Source organism: Nycticebus coucang, chromosome 11, assembly GCF_027406575.1.
Source record: "Nycticebus coucang isolate mNycCou1 chromosome 11, mNycCou1.pri, whole genome shotgun sequence".
Lineage (NCBI taxonomy): Eukaryota > Metazoa > Chordata > Mammalia > Primates > Lorisidae > Nycticebus > Nycticebus coucang.
The window spans coordinates 15,702,802-15,718,367 of record NC_069790.1 but is presented as its reverse complement, the minus strand read 5'-3'; the positions used below and the strand labels follow the sequence as shown (position 1 = coordinate 15,718,367).

At 37.3% G+C, this 15,566-nt stretch overlaps 1 protein-coding gene across 4 annotated transcripts in view; it reads left to right on the top strand.

Annotated features, from left to right (window-relative positions):
- Positions 1-15,566, top strand: part of SUGCT (succinyl-CoA:glutarate-CoA transferase) — a 966,251-nt gene that overhangs the window by 222,826 nt on the left and 727,859 nt on the right. For all 4 annotated transcript variants that reach the window (XM_053609716.1, XM_053609717.1, XM_053609720.1 and 1 more), the window contains exon 9: positions 8,565-8,660. In XM_053609716.1, coding sequence (XP_053465691.1) covers positions 8,565-8,660 — 96 coding nt within the window. The remainder of the gene's footprint in view (positions 1-8,564; positions 8,661-15,566) is intronic.

The window sequence follows — 15,566 nt, the reverse complement described above, 5'->3', positions numbered from 1 at the left end:
ACCTCTTATATAGTTGTCATGAGGATTAATTGAGATAATTCATATAAAATGCTTAGAACAAAGCACAATAAGTGCTTAAGTGTTAGCTTTTATCATTAGTACATAAACTCAGAATAAGTGTAGATAAATAGATTCTTACTTGCTTTTCAATATGAGATGGCCAAAATTCCTGGTGTATTTCTGAATGAATGTTTTCCCTACTTGACCCTAGTGATTCTGAAAGAATCAGTTCACTTTGAGGTGTGAGGGATAAAGTGAAGGCAATTAAACTGCATAGGGAGTTTGTCATGAAAAGTAATGGTATTAGGATGGAGGAGAGAGAGAGAGAAAGAGAGGATAGATAGATAAATAGATATTCCAGGGACACAAAAGCTCTTTTTGATGTGAGAACAATTTTTTCTTCTTGAAAGGTGTATTCTCTATGAGTGCTAGCCTGTCCATTTCTCTTTTTCGCCATAAGGTATTTTATAAGTTATTTTTTGCCATAAGGTATTTTATAGTTAGTAAATGAATGAGGTTTAACAGAAAAATATGAGAATTAACTGACTCATATTCATGGGTTTTCTAACTAAACATGGAAGACATTTGGGTGATTGCAGAGGGCATCCAGTCCACTCTGTTGATTTGAGGGGCATTTCTGAGAATATAAGATGTGAAGCCAAGGATATTGAGTACAGATGTGTAGCCAAGCAATACTAGGATGAAAGAGGCTGGGAGCACAGAGACTGAACAGAGAAGAGGTAGTAGTTTAGAGATGGCTCAGAGAATAGAGTGACCTGAGTGTGATTCACGGTTTTTCCAGTCACCAACTGAGACCTAGACAAGATACTTAATATTCCTGGGCTTTAGTTTTCTTTTCTCTAAAATGGAAGTTGTAATACTTACTTCATGTGACATAATTTGGTTCCATCCATTGATACTTCATACTTCTTGTTATAGCCAGGTGATTTAATTATATAAATCAGTGGCCTACCGTGACACGTAGACTATCTCAGATTCTTACCTAGCCTAAAGGGAGCCTTGTGATGTGGCCCTTGCATGTCTACCTGACTTTGTCTTGTACTACTGCCTCTTTTACTTACTACATTTTAGTTACAACAACTTTCTTTTTGTTTCCTTTTCTATGTAAACTTTTTACCACATTAAAGTCTTTTAACTGGTTGATCTTACTGCTCAAAAATATTTCTCCTGGATTTTCAAATGCCTTCTCCAGGTCTGAGATTAAATATAGCATCATCAAGAGGCCAATACTAAACCTACTAGTCTGAAATAGTGGCCTCTGTGATTCTATTTTATTTTATTTATAGCACTTACCATTTTGAAAATATTTTCCTGTTAATTTATGTCTAAATATAGCTTACCCTAGCATGTAAGCATTACGAGAGCAGGATTGTGTGTATCTTGTTCACTGCTATGTTGGCAGTGCCTTGGAGTGGGTGTGATACATTTTTGAATAAAGTAGGGAATGAATGAGATGGTAGTTGACACCAAAATAAGTATTTGTTCTTTACCTTGTAGCTTCTCATCTTTTCATTCTTCCCTATAAGACCAGAAAGGGAAATATGAAGCCTTGAGTATCTTGTAGTGCCACAAAGTAAGGAAGCACTAAAAACAAAACCCGCACTACAGCGATGAGGAGATAGGTCAAAGACATAGGAACCAACTGAGAGAGCTCCCAAGAGTGGCCAAAACTGGAATAATTTGAGCTGCCAAAGAAAGTAGTGTTGAATTATTACCCAAAGTACAAAATAAGTATCTGTGTGACCATGCTGATATAAATAAATGACTGAATAATAATTAGTTACTTATTTAAATAGGAGAAGAGAAAAATCTGCAGAATAATTCTAAATAATTTATGTAGATATTCTGCTCTCAAAAAGGAGCATAGCACTCTATTCTTTAAGTGTAGGCTAGACAGAGTGACATCTTTTCAAAGAGTACAATGTGGAAATGGGGGGAAACTGATAAACACTACCTCAGCCAGGCATTCAAGGTCAAATTATGTTGACAGGATGTGCCTTTGATATATGTTGAAAATTGAGCTTTCCTTTTTTAGTCTTTCTTCTAAAACCCCACAACTCCAGACTAATTGAGAAAAGCATCACAAAAAGTATAGTTGAGAAACATTTTCAAAATACCTGATTAGTACTCCTCAAAACTGTCAAGAACATCAAAAATAAGGAATGTATACAAAACTGTCACAACCAAGAGGACCTAAGGAGATATGATGACTATTGCATTCTGTATGGCATCTTGAAACAGAAAAAGGATATTAAGTAAAAAGCAAGGAAATCTGAATATATGGGCTTTAGGTCCATACCAATAAGTATGACCTAAAATTGAGTTGTAAAATGAGGTACCACACTAGTGTACGATGTTCATAATAGGGAAATTGAATGTGTAGAATATGGGATCTTCCTGCACTAGCTTGTTTTTTTTTTGTTATAACTTTGAAACTGTTCAAGAATAAAAAGTTAATAGCCAAGCTTGGCGCCCGTAGCACAGTGGTTACGGCATTGGCCACATACACTGACGCTGGCAGGTTCGAACCCATTCTGGGACATGCCAAACAACATTGGCAACTACAATAAAAAAATAGCTGGGTGTTGTGGTGGGCGCAAGTAGTCCCAGCTACTTGGGAGGCTGAGGCGAGAGAATCACTTACGCCCAAGAGTTGGAGGTTGCTGTGAGCTGTGATGCCACAGTACTTTACCGAGGGTGGCATAATGAGACTCTCAAAAAAAAGTTAATTGCCAAAGTTGTGAATATTTTTTCCACATGATGCTGTATTCTTCTCTTGTGTAATTTTACGTGCTTACTTTATCTTCTGTTAGGTATGGATGCCTTAGCTTATTTAGCCTACCCTTTATTCTTTGGCATTTATATTAGTTCTAGTAGTTTGTTCCTACACCTCTGATTGAGCCTATGATTAGAGGAAGGGCTTTCTTTGACATAGATACTTACCTTGTTTTATATTATTTCTGTTTTCTTCTCTTTTTCATAAATGTATTTTCCCTTCGGCTAGGACTTTAAATCCTTTCTAGATGATAATAACTCCATCTGATTGATTGTCTCACAGGCATCTCAAATTCAACATATTCAGAGGTGGACTCTGGGTTTCTTTCCCCTTCAATCATTTCTTTCTCTGTCTTCCTTATTTATATAAATGCCATCATAGTTTACCCAGATATTCAGCCAGAACTATGGGAGTCATGTTTGGTCCTTCCTCTCCCTCACCATTTGAACTTCATCCTCTTCCCATACAGTTATTCATATGTGCTGCTCTTTCTTAAAGTGTATATTAAAATATGCCTTAAATTAATACATTTCCCCATGTCCACTGCCACCAACCTAGTTTGCATTCACATCAATTTATGCAGTATCTATAACAGTCTTCTTTCTCTCTTGCCTCTCTTTGAATATAGTTGCAAATTCAGTGGGAAGCCCTCTGAGTTTTAAATAGAAGGACAGCATGAGATATGATTGGTGACTTTAAAATGATCATTCTCATAATGGCTACTTACTGTGACCTACACAGTCCGGCATGATCTGGTCTCTGACAGCCTCTCTCATTTCATTTCATGTCTCTTTTTTACCATGCTTCAATAATAGTCAGTGGTCTATTTTCAGTTATTTTTTTCCTTCTGTATGTCAACTTCTTTCCTGCCTTAGAACTCTCACATGTTATTCTTTTTGTTTTATAAAGTTCTCTATTTCCTCTCCCTATGGCAGATTACTATAATTGTTTGTTTAGTTATCTTCTTCTCCACAATTCTTAAGTCCAAAGGGGGCAGGACTGTATCTTTTTCATTTACTTATATATACCTGGTACCTAGCATAATGCCTTATACATAGCAGCATTAAGTGTTTTTAGAATAAATAAGTAGTATTTACCATTTTCATACAATTTGATAAAAAAATTAGTATCTAGGCTTTGTGTTAGGTGCTATGAGAAAATACCAAGAGTTTATAATTATCGTTCTTGCCCTGAAATATCTTCTAGTTTAAGAGGAGGGATAGGAGATAATGCAAGCAGTATTGAAGAATGGGGGAAGACACTGTACTTAGAATAGCTTAAAGTTCTGTGTGACTTTAGATAAGTTATTTCCCTTTTCTGTTTCTTTGTTTATCCATCTGTGTATTAATGGGTTGTATTAGACTCTCTTAAGGCTTTCGTTCTAAAATCTGGTGGGCAATTAATTAAAGCTACACTAGTTAAAGTACTTATTCCCTCAGGTTTCCATCCCTAAAAAATTGGATGCAGTAGGTATGGGGTGGGGTCTAAATATTCTCTCGGTGACTGTGATACATGCCTAGGTTTAGAAAGTTCTGATCTAGATCCTCTTGCTTTGATATCTTACAATTCACAAGGACGACTGTAAAAGTGCAGCAGAAGTCAAGTAAATTATGTTAGGCAAATTATGTTAGGTAAATGTATTCATTCAGAGGTAAAGGAAATATTTCCTTGCTGTGTGCTAGGGTGGAGGATTAGAGGATATGATGATGTTCAAATGGACATTGAAGAATGAGTTGAGATAGTTGCATGGTTGGTGTTTAATCCAATTTATGTGGAGGCCAGAATACATGCAGAAAAAATTTACTGGCAATAGTGCAGTGGATCATAGTTCTAGTATTGTTTTTACCTGTTTCGCCTTTAGTACATGGTAGTCCTTTGGAGATGAAAGATTCTATTATTGAAGCTCTATCCTTATTTGGTAGAACTAGAATATGTAGTGACAGACACCATGGGGCTGCTTTCAGAAATAATTGGGCATATTCTTCTTCAGTCCTTTTGGTGCTATTCCCTTTGAAATCCATTTTGACCACCCCGTTGGTTTTCTGGTTAGACACAAAAAATACCAGGGCCCACTATGTTATCTAAAATAATAGTTTTACTGTCAGAATGATTATTATTAAACCAAAGTTGGCCTTTTTGTTTAGATGAAGCCATATAAAGGCAACATTCTGAGTAAATTATAAGGCATCCAGTTGATGAAATAATGAGCCTAAGTTTAGGGGATGAAAGTAATGATCTAATGCAATATTTAGAATGGATATACAGTATGTAGTTATTAACCTAAAAGTCACATCCTGAATTCTTTTAATTTTTGGAAAATTTGTCATTAATTGCCCAGGAAACCTCTGATTTTTCATAAATAATCATGTCATAGCTATAGACTTTCTCCCCCTTCTCTTGCCTTAAAATATATCCTTGTAAATAGTAGACTACTTTCAGATTTGTAATGCCCCCTTTAAACATTGAATTACTAAGTTTAGTCCTGTTGCTTTCTTTTTAAAAATAGAATTCTTCCCCTCAACCCCAGGTTGGCCTTTGAGTAGTTACTGACAAATCGCACTGGTTTTTTTTTTTTGATGGCAACTTGCTTACAATTTTATTTAACCCTTCTGCCCAGTGGGAGCCCACTAATTCTGAAGGGCTTTTTGTTTCACGAGTTACCACTGTACAGAGGAAAAGAGTATTGTATTCTATATAGAACCAGTTTGAGAGATGAGTTTGGACCTTTCATTCAAGCTCACTGGAGGTAGGGCAGGGTCAGAAACACAGAAGACAAAAATTGAAGAGAAAGATTAAGACTAAGACCGTGTATAAGAAATGAAGTAGGCAGGCTGATATTCAGCCTAGAATACACTCCTTGTCTCTCCCCGGCAACTACTTTAGGTCAATTTATGGTTTCCAGGTTAGCCTGTGATCAGCTGCCTCGTGCAAGTCCTTGCTGGGTGGTCCATTGACTATCCAATTTACTTTGAAAAGAGAAAAGTAGAACTACCAAACCTCTTCGGATTAACTGCTTTCAAGAAAAGCCTTTATAGGAGGGTGATTGGTGGGATTATACCTACAGTGCATCTTATAAGGGTACATGTGAAACTTAGTAAATGTAGAATATAAATGTCTTTTTTTTTTTTTTTGTAGAGACAGAGTCTCACTTTATGGCCCTTGGTAGAGTGCTGTGGCCTCACACAGCTCACAGCAACCTCCAACTCCTGGGCTTAAGCAATTCTCCTGCCTCAGCCTCCCGAGTAGCTGGGACTACAGGCACCCGCCACAACGCCCAGCTATTTTTTGGTTGCAGTTTGGCCAGGGCCGGGTTTGAACCCGCCACCCTCGGTATATGGGGCCAGCGCCCTACCGACTGAGCCACAGGCGCTGCCCATAAACGTCTTAACACAATAATTAAGAAAATGCCAGGAAGGCTATGTTAACCAGTGTGATGAAAATATGTCAAATGGTATATAAAACCAGTGTATGGTGACCCATGATTGCATTAATGTACGCAGCTATGACTTAGTAAAAAAAAAAAAGAAAAACCTTTATTAATTTGAATTTTTGACCTTCAGTAACACCAAAGCCATTTGGAGAGTGGCTGTCACCAAAATTTATTTGATGAAAAAAAATAAAAAGAATCACAAAATAGCTAGATCAAAGAAGTACCTCTCTCATAGGAAAGACCTCAGTCTTCAGAAAATTTCCCACATTTCAGGAAGAGGCGTTATGGGAAAATGACCACTATTGCATCCTTCATGTCTTTTTATCTGCCAGACCGTTAAGAGGAATAAAATAGAGTCAGAAGTGTAGACCAAATTTGCCTTGGAAGCAAATTTAAGATTATTTATTATTTTTCAAATTGTGCTTTGTGTTCATGCTGCCTGAACAGTTGGGATATTATTATTTATATATTAGGATTTCAAGTATTATTTAGTTGGATACAAGAGTTCTGATTTTTAAAAATAAGTTAGAAAACCTTTGAGTTAGCTCAAATGCCAAAGACTTTATAGAAAATGTATCTGAAGGTCAAAGTAGTTGTATATCCACAGTGACACAAGTGCTTAGAAGTTGACAGAAATTAGAAACCATCCAGGTTTCAACCATCCATGCCTGGACTTCCCATCCAGGGCATTTTGACTACAAAATGTTGATTTGATTTTGCAATTTGAAAGACACAGAAGTGATCTGTGAAATGGTGATTAGCACCAGGCAGCCCAGGGCAGCCCTGGAGTGCTCCATGGTTCAAATGCTCAAGACCAGATGGAAGTCCAGAAGTGGATGACTCAAAGTTTATTAGTTTTGCCACCTGGGCAGTACATCCAAACCAGCTGCCACAAGGCAGTTCCAATTTCAACAGAGCAGTAAATGAACATAAAAGTGAGTATAAATCCCAAGAAGAAAGTAAAGGGGAATGGTTACCAGGCTAGGTCTTATTGATATCCTTTATAGGAGGCACGACTGCCATGTCAGAGGGAGAGCAATAAAATGTTGTGGTATTAAGCCCCGAAAAACCACCCCTTGAGTTGTTCCAGGAGCCAGTCTCAATTTGGGATATGTTTGAGTTATTGGCTTGGTAGGTTCACAATTACATCTGATAGTCTAGAAAGGGAAAAGCAAGCCCATGATATGTCAGAATTATGACATGAGGCCAGAAGATTTTTTTTTTCCCTTGGAAATTATGGAAAGTCTTTGGTCACCTCCTTTTTGTAGTTCTGGGACCTGGAGGCTTAAGTATTCATCAGAACATAAGATCTTTGTGGAAGACTAATAGGAATCAAATCTTTATTCTCAGGTGCAGTTGAAGTACTGCGAGTTTTTAAAAATCTGTTCATAAAATACTTCAAGAGTCAGAATTTGACCCTAATGTTTTGGATGACCCTTTTAATAAATCAAAATCTGAATTGAAGTATAATAATGAGGGTATAGGGCTAGGACCAAGTTGGGGAGAGGTATAGTCATTTTTGTTTAAATTAGGATGATTCACTAATGAATAAAAACAATGTCAAATAATCTTGATCTTCCATGTCAGAATTCTTTGGGCAGTAATAACAGAAAACCTGACTAAATTGATTTAAACAAAATAGAGGTTTATTATTATTACTTTTTTATGACATGAGAAATTTAGAGAAATGTAGCTTTGGTTTACTTACTTGGTGGTAAAACAGACTCTCTTTGTGTCATCTTGTTGAAAAGTAAAATGAGATAGGTACAGAGGAAAAAGAAATGTACATGACTCCCACAAGAGAAAAACTCAATTCAGTTCAAGGTATGGGAAGAGGGCAGGATGAAGGAGGAGGGGAGAGATTGGTGGGCTCCCACCTAATGCGCACAATGTAAGGGTATATGGCACACCTCCTGGGGTGTGGGGCACAACTGAAACAGGGATTTTACCTAACAAATGCAAACATTGTAACCAATCTTTTGTATTCTCATATTAATCTGAAATTAAAAAAAAATTTTTTGAAAAAGGAAACAAATGTACAAGTTGCTGATGTATTTGCTATGGCTTTGAAGCTAAAGGCTGGACTAAGTTTTCATCTTGGTCTACCTCTGCCTTCAGATGATCTTTGTAAAAGCTAAATATTTATGTATTTGTATTTCTCAATTGACCATTAATTTGTCTCATGCAGTTATGTAATGTTGCCCTTCATTTGTATGATGAGAGTACAGATGCCTGTCATTTCTATAATGACATGAAGTGAAATTTCATATTATAATGTTATATTTATGAGTACAGATAAACTAGCTATTCAGTTTTCTTTCTTTTATTTTCTGGTAGGTGGCATGTTTGACCCATGTAGCTGCTAATTATCTTATTGGCCAAAAGGAAGCCAAACGTTGGGGCACAGCTCACGGCAGTATTGTTCCTTACCAGGTAAGAATACACCATTCTAAGCTTGGGCTATTATAGTCTGGAGTTTTGTATGATATGAGTTGGAAAATCATAGTCGCTCTTCGGGGTGAAGAAAAGAAAACCATCATGTGAACCGCCAAATCACTCACTTTCAGCAAAAAATCCCTTTGATCCATTTAATTATCCTATTGAAGAAATATGCAAGATGGAATTTAAAGAGAACATAAGAACTGTTATAGCCAGACATAGGTATGTGTGTCATTAAGAAAATATTGAGATACACAATAATCAAGAAACACGAAGTCTCACTGTGTCAGCTTGGGTAGAGTACTGTGGTGTCGTAGCTCAGAGCAACCTCAAACTCTTAGGTTTGAGCAATCCTCTTGCCTTAGCCTCCCAAGTAGCTGGGACTACAAGCGCCTGCCACAATGCCCGGCTAGTTTTTCTATTTTTAGTAGAAATGGGATTTTGATTTTGCTCAGGCTGGTCTGGAACGCCTGAGCTCAAGCGATCTTCCTGCTGTGGCCTCCCAGAGTGCTAGGATTACAGATGTGAACCACTGCGTGTATCTTTTTCACCATTGTTTTTCTGTTCTCTCAACCAATAGGAGCACCTACTAGGTACCCTATAAATATCTGCTGAATAAAGGAGTGAATGCCTTTTACTATAATCATTTCAATGCTAGTGCTCTAGGTAGAAAAGAAAAGTCAGCATTTTTTGTTTGCCAGGAAATCCATCAACACTACTAATCATCCTTTTAGTTTTAAGAAATCATTTCCTTAGGCAATGATTTTTCTTTTCTGTTTTTTAAAGTTTAAATTTGCAGAAAGCAATGACACAATGTGAACCCAGGATTCTTCTCTCTCTGTTTCTATTTATGGTTCCCTTACACTTGAGGCATAACTATGATTTCACTGTAGAAGTGCTTTTCAACACATTTCGGTATAATTAAAATTATGGCAATACTTTCTTTACTGCTTCCTGGGAACTCTATTCTCATCAGTGGTTTATGACCACCATTCATGACATGTTGCTTCCTCACTTCCTAGCCCTTGTGGCTGATCCTAAACTTCTAGCTAGCCCTCCTTTACATCATAAAAGTTGTTTTATGATTTGAAATGATTTTGAAATGATTTGAGATCATTACATTCAGCCTACTTACTTTTCAGATAAGCAATCTGATCCTTAGAAGGGGTAGATATACTCTAACTCTGGTCTCCTGCCTTCTTGTTGAGTACTCTGTCAGCTCTTACTACCTTTGACAAGAAAGTACTGTGATTTCAATTCCCTTCTTTAACTCCACCCTGACACCCTGTATATCAAACTGGCTCCCTGCTCAGGGGCATCATTAATAATAGAAGTCCCTCTCTTCTCATTCCATAGGATTATGATCACAATGGTGTGTTTGTCACTGTGTCCAAATTTCCCCTTTTATAAGAATACCAGTCATATTGTATTAGAGTCACCCTAATGACCTCATCTTACTAATTACATCTACACTGAGTTTATCTCCAAATAAGGTCACATTCTGGGGTGCTGGTGGTTAGGACTTCAATGTGAATTTTAGGGTGACAAAAGTCAACTCATATATATATACACACACCTATACATATATATGCATACTCCAACATTTTTTAACAGAGGACATTGTTGGAATCTATGTGAATTCATCTCAAATAATGGAAATGTGGGCTTCAGTCTTTGATGTATACAGAGAAAACATTTCTGAGTTGAGAGGCTTTATATAGTGTAATTCCAAATCACGTCACATAGGCAGATGTTCATTATGTTCAAGCATAAAATCTATAATTTATTTTTTGCTTATTTCAAAATAGAATGTCATTTTAAAAAACTTTGCATGGACCTTAACTATTCCTCCTGGGCATCTGCACCTAGAGTTTTGACATCCTGGGTATGCTCTCAATTATTTCACTATGAGGTGAAAACAAATTCAGAGTCTTGCTTTGCCTCTATTTTGGAAGATAAAAGATATGAAAGACTCTGTGTATGTGTATGTGTGTGGTGTGAGTGTTTATTCTTCAAAGATAAAAATGTACTTTTCCTGGTTGGAATTATGCCAGTAACTTAAAATGGATACAGTGCTTATTTGATCTTAGTTGATTGCAGCTTTATTATCTATCAGAAATAAGAGATCTACTAGGGTCTTTCTTTAGGAGCCCAGAATTAATTTGTTTCCTCTTGGTAAAGAACTGGTTCAGCACTGTGATTAAGTAATAAATGCAAATTTGGCTTAAATGAAACTAGCATACCAAGATGGGTTGTAGATATGCTTAGAGACCCTGGTTTGTTTTCAATTTAAAAAATAGACTTGGGGACTATTTTTATGGGTGAATGCCAGGATAATTATAATTCAGTTTTCTATAATAATTATAGCTTTGCATCTAATTTGAGTTTTCTCGGTTTTGAGCTGAAGGTCTATAATGGAAGACTCTGATGGTCTCAGGAGTTAGTTAAGGTGCCCACCTCATTCTCCTCAATTCTTGTTGAACCCCGTCTAAAATATAGACCTCGAATGTATGGAATGTAAATTTCTGAAAAGTAGTGATTCTCTATTAGTTATTTTATAAACATGGATTTTTCTCTTTTTAAATTTTAATAGATGTAGGGGCTACAAGTTGAATTTCATGACATAAACATACAATTCTTAACTTGTTAGGTTGATTTTCCCCTCACGCTCTTTTTCTCTCTATTCTTTGTCTTCCAGCTTTTCAAGAATGAGTAAATTAAAGAAAAGTAGACAGAACTGAGATAATAATTTTGCTACTTGTTGAACAAATTAGTGGATGTTTTTGTGAGAATTCAGATTTTTAAAAAGAAATTTCGGATTTCTATGTTTCTTTTTTTTTTATTAAATCATAACTGTATACATTGATATGATCATGGGGCATCATACACTCGCTTCATAGACCATTTGACACATTTTTATCACAGTGGTTAACATAGCCTTTCCGGCGTTATCTCAGTTATTGTGCCAAAACATTTACATTCTACATCTACCAAGTTTCGCAAATACCCCTGTAAGATGCACCACAGGTGTGATCCCACTGATCCCCCTCCCTCTACCCATCCCCCCTTTCCCACTTCCCCCTATTGTTAAGTTGTAACTGGGTTATAGCTTTCATGTGAGAGCCCCAAATTAGTTTCATAGTAGGGCTGAGTACATTGGGTACTTTTTCTTCCATTCTTGAGATACTTTACTAAGAAGCATATGTTCCAGCTCCATCCATGTAAACATGAAAGAGGTAAAGTCTCCATCTTTCTTTAAGGCTGCGTAGTATTCCATGGTATACATATACCACAATTTATTAATCCATTTGTGGATTGATGGGCACTTGGGCTTTTTCCATGACTTAGCTATTATGAATTGGGCTGCAATAAACATTCTGGTACAAATATCTTTGTTATGTTGTGATTTTTGGTCTTCTGGGTATATGCCCAGCAGAGGAATTACAGGATTGAATGGCAGATCTATTTTTAGATCTCTGAGTGTTCTCCATATATCTTTCCAAAAGGAATGTATTAATTTGCATGCCCACCAGCAGTGCAGAAGTGTTCCCTTTTCTCCGCATCCACGCCAACATCTCTGGTCTTGAGATTTTGTGATATAGGCTAGTCTTATTGGAGTTAGATGATATCTCAAAGTAGTTTTGATTTGCATTTCTCTGATGATTAAAGATGATGAGCATTTTTTCATATGTCTGAAGGCCGTGCGCCTGTCTTCTTCAGAGAAGTTTCTCTTCAAATCCCTTGCCCAGCCTGCGATGGGATCCCTTGTTTTTTTCTTGCTGATGCGTTTGAGTTCTCTGTGGATTCTGGTTATTAAACCTTTGTCAGAGATATACCCTGCAAATATCTTCTCCCATTCTGAGGACCGTCTGCTTGCTTTGCTTACTGTGTTCTTTGCTGTGCAGAAGCTTTTTAGTTTGATCAAGTCCCAGTAGTGTACTTTTGAAGCTGCTTCAATTGCCCGGGGGGTTCTATGTTTCTTTTGTTCCCATTCCCACTGGATCCTGCCCCAGGGATTAATAACTACATGATCTTCATGTTAATATTGTTAAGGTATTGCTATGTTTCCCAACCCTTTAAACAATTGTGCTTATAAAGACAGGCGGTTTTAGGTATGGAAGAGGAGTATGCAGAGAAAGCAGATAACTGACCTTCAAAAAGAATTTATTTTATTATGTAATATAGTTATTGGTGGGAGCACTGCCTGTTAGATATAAGGCTATCATGGCAGTCCCTTAATTTTATAGCTGTTTATATCCAAAACTCTCTCCCAAATTTCTTTAACTTCCTAGGAGTTTATGTGTATATGTCCTCTGTCTGTACACTGACTTTTGCCTCTTTCCAATACGATAGATGATTCATTCACAAATATACTATTGAGGACAGGAGACTATACTGAATATTTTAAAGACAAATGGAGGAGTTTTTTAATAGATAAAATTTCTCATAGATGAAGAGCAGGAGGCCTCATCCTTCTAACCATGTCCTTTGGATGCTACTAGAGAGCTTTACTATCCTCAACATCGTAAGAATATCTCCATCTTCTGTCCCCCTCTCCTTATCCTCTCCTTTCTTGCTTCTGAGATCCTTTGTCTCTCTTTTCCTTTTTGAGAGCAATGAATTCGTCTAGTCTGGTACAGAGTTATTGTGCTTTCTAGTGTGAGCACACATTCTTCTGCCCACCACTGTTTGGGTAGCTACCGCTCTCATATGTACTTAAGATTTACTTTTTATATAAAGAGGATCCCTTCCCATGGGGCATGCTGATGTGTGGATCTCGTAGAAGCCCACCAAACTCTATGTTCTCAATGAGACCATCCCTCCCCTAGTCTACTCTACCTGAAGCAGGATTGTGCTCCTAGTAAACCCACAACCCCTTCAGGTACAGTGTTGCCTTCCTGATCAGTATAAACTGCTCAAGAGACCAATCCTTAGAATAAGACTGCTACCATGACTATGACTATCTCTTTCCCCTAAAAGAATGCTAGAACTCACCCATCACACCTTACACTCATTTACCTCAATCACCATTAGGACTCCACGCCTTCCAGGCCATCGATTATCACCTGGACAGTTTTCCCAGGGGCTCTGTTCATCTTTTCCTTTGACCCAGTCATTTCTCTTGTCATCAATCTTGTGGCTGTAAAATCCACACAGAGGGTCCATGCAAAAGCCTGGCATCTCATTTCTTTCATTTCCTCTCTCTCTCACACTCTTTTTTTTTTTTTTTCATTGTTGGGACAATAAGCCAGGTTACACTGATTGCAATTGTTAGGTAACGTCCCTCTTGCAATCATGTCTTGCCCCCATAAAGTGTGACACACACCAAGGCCACACCCCCCTCCTTCCTTCCCTCTTTCTGCTTCCCCCCCATAACCATAATTGTCATTAATTGTCTTCATATCAAAATTGAGTACATAGGATTCATGCTTCTCCATTCTTGTGATGCTTTACTAGGAATAATGTCTTCCACGTCCATCCAGGTTAATACGAAGGATGTAAAGTCTCCATTTTTTTTTAATGGCTGAATAGTAGTCCATGGTATACATATACCACAGCTTGTTAATCCATTCCTGGGTTGGTGGGCATTTAGGCTGTTTCCACATTTTGGCGATTGTAAATTGAGCTGCAATAAACAGTCTAGTACAAGTGTCCTTATGATAAAAGGATTTTTTTCCTTCTGGGTAGATGCCCAGTAATGGGATTGCATGATCAAATGGGAGGTCTAGCTTGAGTGCTTTGAGGATTCTCCATACTTCCTTCCAGAAAGGTTGTACTAGTTTGCAGTCCCACCAGCAGTGTAAAAGTGTTGCCTTCTCTCCACATCCACGCCAGCATCTGCAGTTTTGAGATTTTGTGATGTGGGCCATTTTCACTGGGGTTAGATGATATCTCAGGGTTGTTTTGATTTGCATTTCTCTAATATATAGAGATGATGAACATTTTTTCATGTGTTTGTTAGCCATTCGTCTGTCGTCTTTAGAGAAAGTTCTATTCATGTCTCTTGCCCATTGATATATGGGATTATTGGCTTTTTTCATGTGGATTAATTTGAGTTCTCTATAGATCCTAGTTATCAAGCTTTTGACTGATTGAAAATATGCAAATATCCTTTCCCATTGTGTAGGTTGTCTCTTTGCTTTGGTTATTGTCTCCTTAGCTGTACAGAAGCTTTTCAGTTGAATGAAGTCCCATTTGTTTATTTTTGTTGTTGTTGCAATTGCCATGGCAGTCTTCTTCATGAAGTCTTTCCCCAGGCCAATATCTTCCAGTGTTTTTCCTATGCTTTCTTGGAGGATTTTTATTGTTTCATGCCTTAAATTTAAGTCCTTTATCCATCTTGAATCAATTTTTGTGAGTGGGGAAAGGTGTGGGTCCAGTTTCAGTCTTTTACATGTAGACATCCAGTTCTCCCAACACCATTTATTGAATAGGGAGTCTTTCCCCCAAGGTATGTTCTTGTTTGGTTTATCAAAGATTAGGTGGTTATAAAATGTTAGTTTCATTTCTTGGTTTTCAATTCGATTCCAAGTGTCTATGTCTCTGTTTTTGTGCCAGTACCATGCTGTCTTGAGCACTATGGCTTTGTAGTACAGACTAAAATCTGGTATGCTGATGCCCCCAGCTTTATTTTTGTTACAGAGAACTGCCTTAGCTATATGGGGTTTTTTCCGGTTCCATACAAAATGCAGAATCATTTTTTCCAAATCTTGAAAGTACGATGTTGGTATTTTGATAGGAATGGCATTGAATAGGTAGATTGCTTTGGGAAGTATAGACATTTTAACAATGTTGATTCTTCCCATCCATGAGCATGGTATGTTCTTCCATTTGTTAATATCCTCTGCTATTTCCTTTCTGAGGATTTCATAGTTTTCTTTATATAGGTCCTTCACCTCC